General features: G+C 47.9%; 1 protein-coding gene and 1 pseudogene across 6 annotated transcripts in view; one reads left to right on the forward strand and one right to left on the reverse strand.

Annotated features, from left to right (window-relative positions):
* The window catches only part of NAV2 (neuron navigator 2), a 396,738-nt gene that overhangs the window by 163,949 nt on the left and 218,017 nt on the right, over nucleotides 1-14,772 (forward strand). For all 6 annotated transcript variants that reach the window (XM_029208228.1, XM_029208230.1, XM_029208231.1 and 3 more), the window contains exon 5: nucleotides 9,182-9,437. In XM_029208228.1, the coding sequence (XP_029064061.1) occupies nucleotides 9,182-9,437 (256 nt within the window). The remainder of the gene's footprint in view (nucleotides 1-9,181; nucleotides 9,438-14,772) is intronic.
* Nucleotides 2,166-2,976, reverse strand: LOC114886986 (annotated as a pseudogene).

Raw genomic sequence — 14,772 nt, forward strand, 5'->3', positions numbered from 1 at the left:
AATGAATAAGTACCAACTGTGCTTTGAAGGCTTTTATCTGCATCAGCTCCAGCTCTCACAACTGACGCTGGAATTTATAATATGCTGAGTTTACAGATGAGGAAACTTTCCCTGGAAGAAGTTATGAAGCCCGCAGTGAGTAAGTGGCGGGGCCAGGATTGGAACCCAGATCTGTGATTTCGGAGCTCCTGTTCATGGTGTCTTTGCGGAAGGCAGATGGATAAAATGTGGGCGTGCCATGTACGGGTGAAAGAAATCAAAAAAGATCTAGAACCTTTGTTGGCTGGAACACTGTCTCGGAAGATGCTGGGCAGCCCATGAAGGCATATTGTGCAGACAGACTCAGCCCCAGCCCCCTGGTCGGTGGTGGGATGTGGCCCTTGTGAGTCTGAGCAGAGAAGAGCAGACTGGAACCAGTGTGTTGAGGAATCAGTCACTGGGGTATAACCATGCAGTAAGTTTTTCAGTAACTGCCCCCACCTGTGCTATGTTGACCCCCATCTTTCCTGCTTGGTTGAGACTCATTTAATGATACCTGGGCCAGAACCCATTCTCCTCAGTCTTGTGCAGTTATTGGAACAGATTATGTCAGTACTTAAGACTCAGTCTTGTTCATTTTTAAACTTCAGTCTCAGACTCAAAGCTCTTTTCCCCGATGCCCCCCAGTGCAGGTGGCTTTGGAAGGTTGAGGGGGGCTGGGGGGTGTGAGGACTTGACCTCCTTTCCCTTCCCTCGTTCCTGTGCCTGAGCCTCCAGGATTGGGGCAGCAGCAGAGGCAGCAGAGTTCTGCTGGTGGTGAGGTTGCTGCCCTCCTCTTGGTGGGCCATCATTGCCACTGTCCCCACTGGGGGTCTCTGCATGCCCTCCTGCTGACCGGCACTCACTCCCATGCTGCTCCCAGGGCCTCGGTAGTCTCTTGTGAGATTTGACCGCTCTTCTGGCTCACCCCCAGCTGGTAGCCATCACATTCCATCCCCCTGATTCAGGCCCCTCTTCGTCCCCACACGAAGGTGGTCCTGGTAAGGCCGTAGGCCTCAGTCTCACAGTCCCTGCGTTACCCACCATAGAGCAGCAGGAACGTGTGGGCTCTGTCTTCCACTTGTAGTGATGGAACAGGCCTCCTGTCGCCTGGAAGTCCCCGCCATACAATCTCTCTCCAGCTCTTTCTCCCCAGCTTAGGTGGCCAACAGGCAGATCTGCCAGGTCCCTGCTAAGCAGGTGTCCCAGCTGGGACACACCAGCACCACCACCTGGAGTTATTCTCTTGAAGCCTCTACTCCCTCGACTTCAAGGAGTGCAAGGGCCCCGCTGTCTTGTTCCTTGGTGAGGGGAGGAGATATCCTGGCTCTGTGATCATCAGTCGTGGCCACCCACGCCCCCCTCAGTGACATTCTCTCGTCCGGATCTTCTTATATTGACTTTGGGCGCAGTGGGTAGAGGCCGGTGATGATGGTCTTGGGTTGTAAGACTGACTCTGGACTAGTGCAGTCCTGTGGGAGGGTGACTGGTCCCAACTTCTGTCAGTTCCTTGAACTTACAAAGCAAGGGTACTTGGAGCCTGTTTTCCTCAAATGGGCCTTATTCACAATTTCAGGGCTACAGGAAGTACCTCCATTTGACGTACTGTTAAGTTATAGGAGTGGAAATCATGTATTGAGGACCCGCCATGTACAGTCACTGGGCTAAGTGTTGTACACATTTTAGTTTATATCCTATTTAATCCCCCACAGCAACCTTCCGAGATCAGTATTCGTTATTACCCCATCTTACAGATGAGGAGACTGTGGCCCAAAGAGATTGTTCCATGTGGCAAAAGGGAGGCCCACAGCGTCAGCAGTGGTCAAGCTACTCACATCTGCTGATTCAAGTCCTGGTATTTTATACTGCTCACCACCATCTACACTTCTAACCACCCCCATAACTACTAGAAAATCGTTATAGTGTTGAAAGAAATCATGTAATTTTTTTTTTTTAACACTGTAAAACTGTTTATTTGGGGGAAAAAACACCAAAATTTCTAGAAGAATAAAGTCGCATCAGCACCTACCAGAATAACTCCCGCCCACTTGCTCACAATCCACAGGATTCCCATTTAGGGCCATGGCCTCATTTGCAAAAGATGCTAAACACAAATCAAGATTTTAACAATGCGTTAATCCCAAGAGATCACACTGGGAGGCCACAGCGTTTCCATCACCTAGAAGTTCAGGCTCCCAGCCTCTTCCAGATCCTTGAGCTTAAGGAAGAGAAGAGAAGGAGGAAATGCCCACTAGACCCAAGTCTGGGGCAAGGGAATATGCTTTCCTGTTTCTGTTCCCCAGGGACAGTCATCTTTGCAAAGGAATAATGTTGCAGCCCAGCAGTCCTTTTCCCGCCCAGCGTGTTGGCACGAGTCTAAGCTGGTATTTCTCCCCTCTGCGTTTTGCTGTCGCGTTCAGGGCCTTCCCCTCACTGTGCTGGGCCACACTGCCAATGTTCTGCAGCGACTCGAAGTTTTGGGTGTTCACAGAGCCAAATTCCACTGTCTCGTCATCCACCTTGCAGACCTGCGATGCTGGCAGGGGAGCCGGGGCTGATGCTGTTCGCTATGGCGAAGGCCTGAGCAGGGCTGAGGCTCATGGCCTCCCTGCGGGCCTCGGCCAGGTCCCGGGCCTGCTTCTCCTTGTCGCGAGCATGCAGCTGGTGCTGGGCCTCCTCCACCTGCTTCATCACCACCTTGTGATCGTTCCGCAGGCAGACGATGTTGCGCCTCGCGGTTCGGACTTGGCACAGGTCCACGTCTGCCCGGGGGTAGCCCTCGCAGCCCACCAGTGGCTCGTTCATCCCGATGCCTTTTTGGCTCTCCAGCACGTCATAACTGGCTTTGATTTGCGCCTCGATCTCCTCCTTGCGCCGTATCAGTTCCTGTATGTCGCTGACAGTCACCCCGCTGGCCTCCGGGGAGCCTCCGCTCTGCCTCGTTTCCTTCTCCGACATCGTGAACCTCGGCCCGGGAGCCCGGACTGCCGGTTTCCTGACCGCGGACACCCGAGCGAAATCATGTAATATTAATGCTCTTTGTTTTCCTTTTGAAGATGATCGATTGCCCTGAGGCTCCTCCTCTGATTAAAAAAAAAAAAAATCAGCGGTTGGAAAGCCTCATAGGCACATCTCCACCCTTTCCCAGGGACTAAAGCCAGGTTTGGAACCCGGGGGGGTGTGTGCACCCGTCCTTGAAGCAGCTCAGGCCCTGTCCTGGCCTGCCTGCGAGAGAGTCACAGGAAGCCTTTGTTCCAGGGCACAGACAGCTGATGCCTGCGAGCAGGGGCTGCAGGCCCAGGTGAGCCCTGTGGAGATGCTGCTGGTTTGGGGCTTTTCCTGTCCCCTGCGTGTTCCCCAAGATCGGACCCATCCGCTTGCTCCTGGAGACTTGCCAGAGTCCTGTGAGCTTGGGCCTCAGCCTGCCCGGGGTGATTTTCCAGATCACTTCAACCCCTCACTCCACCTGTCCACCTGTCACAACCATCTGTAAACCTGTTCCTGTGAGGAGGAATGGCCTTTATCCCTGGGGGTTTTGAGAACACCTGGGGTTTGCGCTACCTGGCCCTGAGCCCATCCTCCTGTAATGGGGAAGCGGAGGTCTGGAGGTGAAGACATATCCTATTTGTTTAAGCACGCATTTGCCGGGCACATCTATATGCCAGGCACAGTGCTAGGCACCGGCGTACACGGAGAGTCACATTAGTCATACAAAACTAGCTTTAAATTCCAGTTAGTGAGAGAGCTGTGCTGGTGGTGTGTACAGGATCCAGTGGTGCCCAAAGAAGGCTACGATCAGCTCTGCCTGGGCAGGCAGGGGCTTCTCAGAGACGGTGATGTTTCTCCTGGTTTTTACAAGTTGAATAGGCTTTCACCAATCGGAAAAGGAAGGTGAAGGGAAATTTAGATAGACGTTGGGGCATAGGTAATATGGGAACAAAGGACTAGCTTTTTATTCATCTTCCAGGTTGGTGAAACAGAGGCAGGAAGATGCTTCCAGGTGACTCTAACAGGGCGTATGTGCTTTAGGAGTGAAAGTGGTTGCCGACTTGATTAGTTCAGACCTGGGTTTGCTGCCCTGATGGCCAGAGACCTGATGCTGAGCTGTCTCCTCCTTTCATCCTGAGCCAGAAAGCAGGCGCTTTTTCTGGACAGTTAGGGTAAAAGCAGCACGTAGATTGTCTCCGGCTCTCCCTACCCACGTCACCTGAGTTTGGCGGTGAGCGGGGCCATTTCCGTCCTTCACCGGCAGGGGGCCCTGTTGGCTCTGTTCCCACCCCCTCGTCCACCTCCCCTGTGGGCAGGCGCTGAGGGGCTTTGCTGAGCATTGCACAGAAGGGCTGCAGAGTGGGGTGGAAAGTTACGCGCTGAATGTGGGTGATGTAGACGGCCCAGCTGGAGGAGCAATGCCACAGAATCCACAATCCCGAATCAGCCCGCTGACCTTACACCGTGGCTTAAGGGGATTGAATAGGAATTCTGAGACTGCGGTCTGAGGCAGCCTTCCCTTTGGCTCCCAATCCCTTTCCTACAAAGCAGGTCTCTTTGTATTAGATTATTCCAACGATTATGCCTTCCTAAAGCAGGCCTGAGGTTTCTTTTAAACAATATTGAAAGAGAATAACTCTATTATCCTCCCTTCTTGCCCAACATCCCCCTAAAGCATCCATGCAGATTATCGCCAGCCAGTGGTTACGGAGATCAGTCAGAACCCAAGGAGGTTCAGAATCAACGCCATACTGAATTCTAGTGGAAATTGGACTATGGCCCGTGTAGTTTATTCTTCAGTTTACGTGGGTGCAGCCATAGGAGAGAAAGAAGAACAGGGTTCTCATGCTGGTTTAGATACCAGCCTAGCTCATGTCTCCTTAAACAAGTCATATCTCTCTAGGTCTACAGTTATTTCCTTCTGTACAAATCAGGAGGGTGAGGATAGTTGATCAGAAACAGAATGATGTTCTTTTTCCGAAGCCTCGGGAAATGTCATGAGGGGGACATTTTTGTGGGCTGGTGGATTTTGTTTTTAGACAGCCTATGGAGCCAGCTTACCAGGCCTCGTGGCACACAGAAAAATGCCATTTGGAAATAGGAAGAGAACACAATTCTAGCTATTTTGGACCACCCATGGCATAAACTGTGTGGCTCGTTCCCAAACAGAGCATTCACCACGCTTGAGTCCTGTGTTCTGAAAAGAAAATTAAACAGTCCAAACGTCCGCCAACTAGTGAATGGATAAAATGTGGTCTATCCATATAATGGGATAATACCCAGCAATATAAAGAGACAAACTAGTGATAACGCTCTCACCTGGATGAACCTTAAAAACATGATGCTCCGCGGAAGAAGCCAGATGCAAAAGACTGCACATCACATGATCGTCGTTTATGGGGAAATGCCCAGAATAGGCAAATCCGTAGAAACAGCAGATCAGAGGCTGCCTGGGGGAATGGGTTTGGGAATTGACTGCAGATGAGCACCTTTCAGGGTGATGGAGATATTCTAAAACTAGAATTTACTAAACTTACTAAAACTCATCACACACTTGACTTTATGGCTATAAACTGTATCTCAGTAGAGCTGGTTTGTTTGTTTGTTTGTTTTAAAAAGATGACCACTGTGTTTTCTGTAAAATGAGATTATCATGGTTGATTTTCTTTTTGACGCCTGTGGCTGTGGCCTGGAGGGGATGTGCAGGAAGAAGGGCTTCTCAGTCTTCTCGTGGTTGAAGAGCTCTGTGCTGAGTTCTGAGGGGGCTGCAGGTACAATGACGGTATTTTCTGAAGCCAAAAGGGAAATACAGAGTCAGGCCATGTCCTAGGTGCGTTGCCCTTATTTTCTCATTAATCCTCTGTTAATTCTCATAGCATCCCTGTGGGGAAGGTGTGGCACACATATGCCAATTTTAAAGAAGAAAACTGCGGCTCAGAGAGGTTGACTCTTGGAAAAACTTTGAAGTCCATAAATGATGGACTAGAGAGATTCAAACCCAAGGCTTTTGTGGCTCTAACAATCAGTGATCTTTATAATAAAAATGCTTCCTCTTGGGCTTCCCTGGTGGCGCAGTGGTTGAGAGTCCGCCTGCCGATGCAGGGGACACGGGTTCGTGCCCCGGTCCGGGAAGATCCCACATGCCGCGGAGCGGCTGGGCCCGTGAGCCATGGCCGCTGAGCCTGTGCATCCGGAGCCTGTGCTCCGCAACGGGAGAGGCCACAGCAGTGGGACACCCGCGTGCCTCAAAAAAAAAAAAAAAAAAAAAAAAAAGATGCTTCCTCCTAAGAAAAAGTGTATTTATGAGAGCACTGCGCTGTCACAAATAAAAAGATGCTTTCAGGAGTAATAGAACAGTTATGAACGATAAATGACTGAACATCCACAGCAGAGAGAGAATATGACAGAGCCAGCTCCATTCATCTGCCCTGGGCTGGGCAGGTAGGTTAAGGGGGTCCCGATGTGGATATGCCTGCTTTGTGCAGGGGGCAACCCCTGAGCCCTTGGACATGCTGAATTGCTAGTTCTTCCCTTCTTTGTTTTTCTTGCATGGTTTTAAAAAAATGTGTTATGGGATATTTGACACATCCCATAATACAAGAATACTTCTAGAAGGAGAATAAAGAATCCTTATATGGCCATGAGCTAACTTAAATAAAACATTATCTGGTGTGCTTTTCAATACACGACCCATGATGGGTATGTAAGTAGCCTGGTTACACCATGTTGGGAGCCTGGGCTTTGAGCTGGAAAACCTCGATTCAGATCCCAGCTCCAGCATTTATTACCTTGGAGAGGTTGCAAACCTTTCTGAGCCTGTTTCCCCTTAAGTAAAAGGGAGATAAAATAGGCCTCATTTTCCAGGTTGTAGGGATTAAATGGGATCATGTATGTAAAAAGCTTCTCTTGATATATACTAATTAGTAGTAGCTCTATAAAAGGCACTAAAATCTTACATAGATTTCATCTGTCATGATTATAGCTCTGTTTTCACCCTTCAGGGAGTTCAATTTTGAGGGGAAATTGTTTTCCCGAGTTCCATAACAGGTCGTCACCTGCACGCCAGCTCTTGATTCTGTCCTGCCTCCTGTCACTGTCCAGCTAAGGGCTCAGGGGTGTGTCCCTTTACCCTCCATCTGCCCGTGAGGAAAATGCCCATCTTAAAGAAGAACACTGAGGCTCAGAGGTTGAATCTTACAAAAACTCAATGTATAAACTGAATCATCCCAGCTAAGCCTCATACTCTGTGACACTGGTGTCCTTGTCAGAACATTTAGAAGCAGAAGCGGAACAGGCCACAGGTGTGTTCTCCTTTGGTTTCCTTAGGATGGAGAAGGAAGCAGAGCTGAAGGGTTAAAGCTGAGCTACCCAGAGAAACTGGGGGACTTTCCCACATCTGGGGAAACTTTCTGTGCTCCCTGCATTGCACACAGTGGTTTACGAGCATCTTGACTTGTCCAAGTCAGCCCTGGCTTACACCTGTTTTCCTAATGTAATCAAGAACGTCTCCCTCCCACTCTCAAAAATGATGTAATTTGCATGATAAATTATAAGGTCACATGGTAAAAACCGTAACTTAAGGCATGAAACCGGAGCTGCATGGGAATCTCCCACAGGATTCTGAGGCTGCTGTGGTCATACAGGAACCGAGACCAGTGAAGGACGTGACTGTTTAGAGTTGTGCTTTCACATCTCTGCTCTGGTTTGATCTGCAAAACAACCCTGTGTGATGGGGCAAGCTGTGTCAATATTGTCACTTGAGGCCCAGAGACATTAAGTGACTTGTCCAGGGTTGCACAGCTAGTAAGTGGTAGAGTACAGACTGCAACTCATGGCTTTGGTTTTCTGAAAGCTGGGCTCCTGACACTTTTGTCCCACAATCAGCACATGCTAGCTCCCAAAGCGCAGAGGGTGAAAGTTGGATTTTAGTAGTTTGTATTGTCAGTTTCTTCAGAGGCTGGAAAGAGGAACTCTCCAACAGGAAGTAATTCAGCCTGACCTGATCAGCAGGATCACACCCCAGGGCACTGACAGGCTTGCAGGGAACGGGGCTTGTTTCTGAAAGAACCCCATTCATGCCTTCTGCCCCTCAACTGGTCCTTGGAAGAAACTCTGGTTCCTTTGTCAGCATCCTCTTGCCCAGCCTGGGGCTAACTTGGAGGTGTGTGTTACCCACACAGGGGAGGGGGGCTTCCCTTCCTCCAACCCCACTCCCTCTAACCCCCTTGACAGTTCAGAAAAAGAAATTCTGCCTAAGGGTGGAAGCAAAGCAGAGGGAGCCCCTAGGTTCCTTCTTCTCTGTCCCCCATGCTGGGTGGCCCTATTACTTTACCCTCAGGGTCAGTTTAGACCCTGGCCATCAGCATCTGGTGTTAAAAGAACTGCAGAAAAGGAGGGATTGCCCAAGGGGAAACACCCTTGCGTCCACAGTCTCTGCCTGTGAATGAATATTTTATTCCTTCTCTGCAGCACTTAATACATGCCTCGAGGCAAATGCACTTTTTAACATTGGAAAAATTACATCTGGAATAAAAAATTTTCTTAGCCCCACTCTGCACAAATTTCTTTTAATATAGGAGAATTTTTGTGTGAGTTCCTTATAGAAACAACCCCTATCTCCTATTCCCACACCCACCCCAATTTCAAGTTATTTATTCAATGGGCAAGAGAGACACAGAGCCTTCTGAGGGCAGGATGATTGGGCGAAGCAGGGCGAGGATTTTGGAGTGGGTCGGCAGCCACTGGCTCACTCCGGGTGGCTTGAAGTACAGAGCACAGATTGGGCAGGGTCGCGTGGAGACCGGTGAGTTTCCCTCAGTGCTTCTGTCCCTGGACAGCTTGCTCTGTGTCCTGAACAAGCACGGTCTTGCTCAGGACTCTGTCTTTTTCGGTTGTGTCCTTCCTGAGAATTTCCCCCTGGCACTCACCAGACATCCCAGTTGCTGCTTGCCTCGGGTATCCACTCTAATCCCAGTGGGGAGAATCAACTAATTTCTTTGTGGTTTTGGCCTGATTTTAATTGACTGGGACACCAATTAAGTGTTCAGGAAATCTGTCATATCCTAGAGGAATTAAAACTCCTGCAAGGGCTGAAGCAGCCTCTTGAAAGGGGTGCGAGACAGGGCTCCCCAGAAAGGCTTCCTCCTCTAACCAGAACCTCTTCACTGTCTTGCAGAAATCAGGAATGGAAACCTCAAGGCCATTCTAGGCCTCTTCTTCAGCCTCTCCCGGTACAAGCAGCAGCAGCAGCCCCAGAAGCCGCACCTCCCCTCGCCACTGCTGCCTGCCGTGTCCCCGGCAGCCGGGGCCCCCTCCCAGTGCCAGGCTGGCGCTCCTCAGCAACAAGTGCCCGCCGCTCCCCAAGCCCCCTGCCAGCCTCACCAGCCAGCGCCACACCAGCCGTCAAAAGCACAAGCTGAGATGCAGTCCAGGTGGGCTCTCCTCCAAATGATACTTCTGCTTTTTTTCAGGGGTCTTCTGCCCCACTGACCACATTCTAGCCTGTGCCGGACGTGTGTGTCATTTGCGCTTCTTCCGTGCTGAGAACTGCCGGTAGTTAGTGGGGAATTAGCGTGACCTTGAAATGGATGTGCCTGGCGGAGATGTGTACTTTATAGATCAGAATCGCCAGCAGCCAGAGCTAATTAGCTGCTCCTGCCTGAACTCTGGCCTATTACACACACACACACACACACGCACACGCACACGCACACGCACGCGCGCGCGCGCGCGTTCTAGGCAATCAACAGCCCCTAAAATAGACTTCAAATTTCTTTTGCTTGTCTGCCTACAAGCTGGGTGTTCAGTGTTATATGTGCAAGTAATTTCCCTTAGTGGAGGCAAAAGTTCTCCAGCAGATGCCTCTGCTTTGCCAGAAGAGAAATACTGAGAACACAGAAGAAAGATGTCCAGTGGTTTTTAGCAGGGAAAGAGGCATTCCCCCTTCCCTGAGAGGGCCAGCATCCCCTAATGGGGAGCAGTTACCATTAAATGTGACTGACTTTTGTTGACTTTAGAGACCGGGTAGCAGTGTCAGGTGTGGCCCTCTGCTTTTTGGATTAGGACCTAGATTTTGTTTGTTGTTTCCAGAGGGACCCACACTTGCCAGAGGGACTCGCCATAGAATGATAACGCTAGCAGAACGCTGGGGCAGTTACCATCTACTCTGTTACAGTGTATAGATGCATTCCTAAACAACTCTGCAGAAGATCACCTCGTGAAACATTTGTTTCAATGACAAAAGAAGGAGGGGATTAGGAACTAGAAAGTTTTTGACTCACAGTAAAGTTCTGGAGAAAAGTCCACCATAATTGTTTTTTCTTTTTTTTAAGCCGTAAATCTTTAGCTATCAAACCTAAATGCCACTGATCAAATTGATTGCTTGATTTCATTGAACATATGCTAAAGAGTAATGGCTTTTTCTTTCCAGTTCCCCGAATAGGCCATGGTAGTTAGGCAAAGCACAAAGTGGTTCAAAGCAGGCAGCTGCCTTATAGATGGTTGCAGCTTTTTTTCCCCAGGAGAAGCACTGTTTCCCAATTGTGGTGGTGTTAAAACCAGCACTGATAGATGTGATGTAACTCAGAGCCCCTAATTGATTATCTAATTATATCCAGTTCCCATTATGGAGGTTTGTGGGCTAGTAGGAATGCCTGGACTAGCAATGAGGAATTGCTAGTCAGCCTCTGCACCTTTGCCTTGAAGAACCACCTGGGTGGGAGCCATTCTCTGATCGGAGATCCCCGATGGACCTGGATGATTAAATGATCAGGACGTCATTTCCCACACTGCATTTTGCAGAGTGCTTATTCCTTGAATGGTAACATGCAGGGGAAGGGTTCTATGGGGGAAAAATTGGGAAATCCTCTGGGTTAAGTTGTATAACTGTTACTGCAGGGTCTCCTCAGATCCTTGAATCGGCCAGTATGCATTCATTTATCCAGTTAGTGTTTGAATGCCTTCTCTGTGCCCGGCACTGTCCTAGGCACTGGGGGATCAAGGGTGAATGAGATAGCCAAGGTGCCTGCTCTCTACTTTCTACTGGAGGAGGGCAGGCAAACAAAAGGGGAAGAGAAATATCCGATGGTGGTAGTACAATAAGATAATGGGATCAGAGGGACTGGGTTGATCATTTAGGTTGGGTTGATGGGAGGCTTTCTCTGAGGACATGACACCAAAGTGGAAATACGAATGACAGGGAGCTGTCCATGCGGGTGTAGAATAGATCAGGTAGCGGGAGCAGCCGGTGCAAAGGCCCTGGGGTAGGGGTAAGCTTGGCAGCTTGGAGGAGCAGAAAGAAGGCTAGTGTGGCTGGAGTTCAGTGGGTGAAGGGGGTGTGAAGTGAAAGGCAGCCTATAAGCAAAGAGGGCTGACCGGTGGCCCCTAGAGTTCTGTAGTCCCGTGGCCCTTGAAGTGAGGTCACAGTGATGGCTCTACAGGCTAAAGAGTTGATATTTCATTCTAAAGGTATCAAGCCATTGGAGAGTCGAGCAGGAGAGAGACTTGATTTGATTTACAGTTTTTCTGTTTGTTTGTTTTTTTAGTCACTTTTGTTCCTCTCTGGAGAATAAGACTGTGGGAGGGTCAAGAATAGAAGGAAAGACCCTAGCTAAGAGGCTTCCGTGGTCCTCTAGATGACAGTGGCTTCGATCAAGGTGGTAGAGCAAATACGGAGATGGACCAGTTCAGGATATTTCGGAGGATGAGCCAACAGAACTACAGGTAGATTGACTATCTAGAGTGAGGGAGAGAGGAATCACCGAGAAAGCCGAGATTTCTGGCTTGAGCGGTCAGGAAAATGGTGGCATTTCTTGAGATGAGGAAGCTGGGGGGTTGGGGTGGGGGGAGGAACACATGTGTACTGGGAATCTTCAGAAGGCAGCGTAGAAAGCATTCTCAAACTGAGCCACAGAACACTTCTTATTTCATAGAGCATCTCATTGCATAGGGTTCCAAGGAACATGTGTTGAGGAACACTGGGCTTTTGTCACTGAGCTGTGCTAGCCTGAGGCATCCATTTCCATAGTAAGCATTTGTCTTCTCAAAAGAACCAGATGTTCCAGTCAGGACACCCATCTCCAAGTAAGAAAAAACATCCTACTATTAATAAACGTTTTACCTAGGGGGACTTCCCTGGCAGTCCAGTGGTTGAGACGGACTCTGCTCTTCCACTGCAGGGGGCAGGGGTTCCATCCCTGGGCGGGAAACTAGGACCCTGCATGCCACGCGAGGTAGCCAGCCATTTAAAAAATAAATAAATAAATGCTTTACCTAAAGACGAGCCAAACTCACTTAAGCCAGGTTTTTATATCCATTTTTTCCAGAGTAGTTCCTGCCATCATGGCCCCCTGACCCTGCAATGTGGTGACACAAACTGGGCTCTGGAGTTACTGTATGTCCTCATTCATCCCTTATTTGGCCCATATTGGGTTACTTTCACAGATGATTTGTTTTATCCAATATATACTGATAGTTTCTGAGTTTACTTCCAGAGGATAATCTTGTTCTCAAGGTCTAGAGATGTGATACCCCGTGCTCATGCTCTGGCTGTAAATTTAAGAATAGTAAAATCACTTCCCTGGCTTTGTTTCATTGTATTTCCATCCCCACATTCTGACTTCGATAACCAAAGTCCCAAGGATAATGGTTCAGACCCTTGATCATTAACATCAAATGTTGATGCAACCCACAAATACCAGGTTTGTGTTGATCCTTCATTAGAACTCTGCCACATACAAACATGCCTAAATCCGGTACCTCTCAGGATAGCAAATACTAAAACTGGACAGCTTTTCCGTAGTGTTTGTTAATAAGAGAGTTAATAAGAGAGTTTGTTAATAAGAAGCTGAACAAGGGAATTTGAGATATTGGCGTGAAGGAATCAGAGCATCTCCTCTGTGATGGCCGCCGAATGGAGACTCACTTTTACCCTGCAGCTCTTCTCATTCATTTACGTGATGGCTGAGAACTTGATCCACATTTCACCTCATGAAATTCCTCTCCATCTGTGTCTACCTTACATATTATCAATATTTAGCTTTCTAGAAAAAATCCAAACAATTACTTTTTTTAATTCATCCACTTCTGTCTCTTCCTTCACTTCCTAAGTTTAATGACACTAACATTGTATTTCTCACCTCATATCCTTTTATGAATGTGGCATAAGATGTATGGATGCGAGAAGGATAAATATTTCTGTCTTTCATAAGGCAGTAAATAAGTTTAACCTTTTATTAAGTCCAACCATGATTCTTCATAAATTTATGGTTCAAAGCCCAGAATGTAGCAAGTTCAGAAGACTTGAAATGATCATTGCTTTATACCATGGAGAGCAAAAATTCCCAAGACCAGCAAAACTTGAAAACATCTCCACGTCCACCCTTGTTTAGGGTCAACTTTATGGGCTATTGAGGATACTCATCGAAAAACCACCTGGTAGAACAAGCATGTGAAACAGAGACATCTGAATACTTTAGAAAGCTACAAAGTTTACTTGTCCGAGACCCCTGGCTTCAGTGTCATTGTGGAAGAAGGCCTTATAGTGACTGATACCAGAAAAGAGATTTGGAGATAAGAAAAAAAAAAAAAAAAGAAAACCACAAAAGTTCTTAGATCATCTCGATAGCAATTTCTTCATGTTGGAAATTTATCAAATCAGACCTAGAAAGAAGGCTGCATATTGTAGAAAAAGCAGGCAGAGGGAAACCCAGGGGCGTTCGCATTATCACAGGACTCCTGTTATTTATTTGTGTGTCTAATGCATCTTCTCTCCCCTCACTCATCTCTTCCACTTTTTTCTTTCCTATCATGCAGTGCATCTTCCAAGGACTCATCACAAAGCAAAATCATCCACTTCACTCTGGGTCAGAAAAAGATCTCTAGGTTAGACTTTCTCCGTGTCCCGCGAAGCATGGTTTCAACCCAGCCCCTCGTTCCTTTTGTTCTGGCTGCGTTTCCTTCTGGTCCCCCTCCCCATGTCATGTTTGCAGTTTGGGAAAACCAAACATGCTTTGGCTGATGACCCAGTGTTGGAGAGTTGAGAGTGGCCATGGGGTTGTTGAAGGGGTGTGTGTGTGTGTGTGTGTGTGTGTGTGTGTGATCTGTAAGTGAGGTTGAGTTGTACGTATTGTTTCTGCATTTCACTGATTTTTTTTTTGTCTTTGATTGCTTGGACGTCAAAGTCCATTCTGATTTAGAGAGGTGAGTTTGTAGGTGGTTTTCCATAGTAGTTTTATGATGAATTTGGCTCCCTGCTCTGTCCTGGCCCTGATCCCACCTCACCTGCATCTCATTTATGTGTGTTATGCTTTTTTGTTATTGGTGCTGTCATTAAAATTACTAATGTGGGATTGGTTTTCTCTTGAGTTTTAAAGACCTGAGGCATGAATCCAGTTGTTCAGAGGAGACAAGGCAATAAGGCAATGTGTCATTTTTATTTCTGGGTGCTCTTGTGTACCATGTGTACCATGGACAGATCACCTCAATTCCCTGAAAATAATAATTAGGGCTGCTCACTAACTAATTCTCTTGACTCACTTTGGCGTCTACCGCATCCTGTCAGGACCTGTTTCAGGGAATGGCAAACGCCAGTTATATCCCTGTATCTACTCTGTTTTAAAGGTATTAACAGTTAACTTTTATTGAATGCATATTATGTGCCAATTTGAATACATTATCTTTTTTAATCTTCACATCGGTATTCTTGCGGTAGGTCATGTTATTATCCCCATTTTACAGATGAGGAAATTAAAATTTAGGAAGTTCTCG

This window comes from Monodon monoceros, unplaced genomic scaffold (assembly GCF_005190385.1).
Source record: "Monodon monoceros isolate NGI ecotype Baffin Bay Population unplaced genomic scaffold, NGI_Narwhal_1 Super_Scaffold_7, whole genome shotgun sequence".
NCBI lineage: Eukaryota > Metazoa > Chordata > Mammalia > Artiodactyla > Monodontidae > Monodon > Monodon monoceros.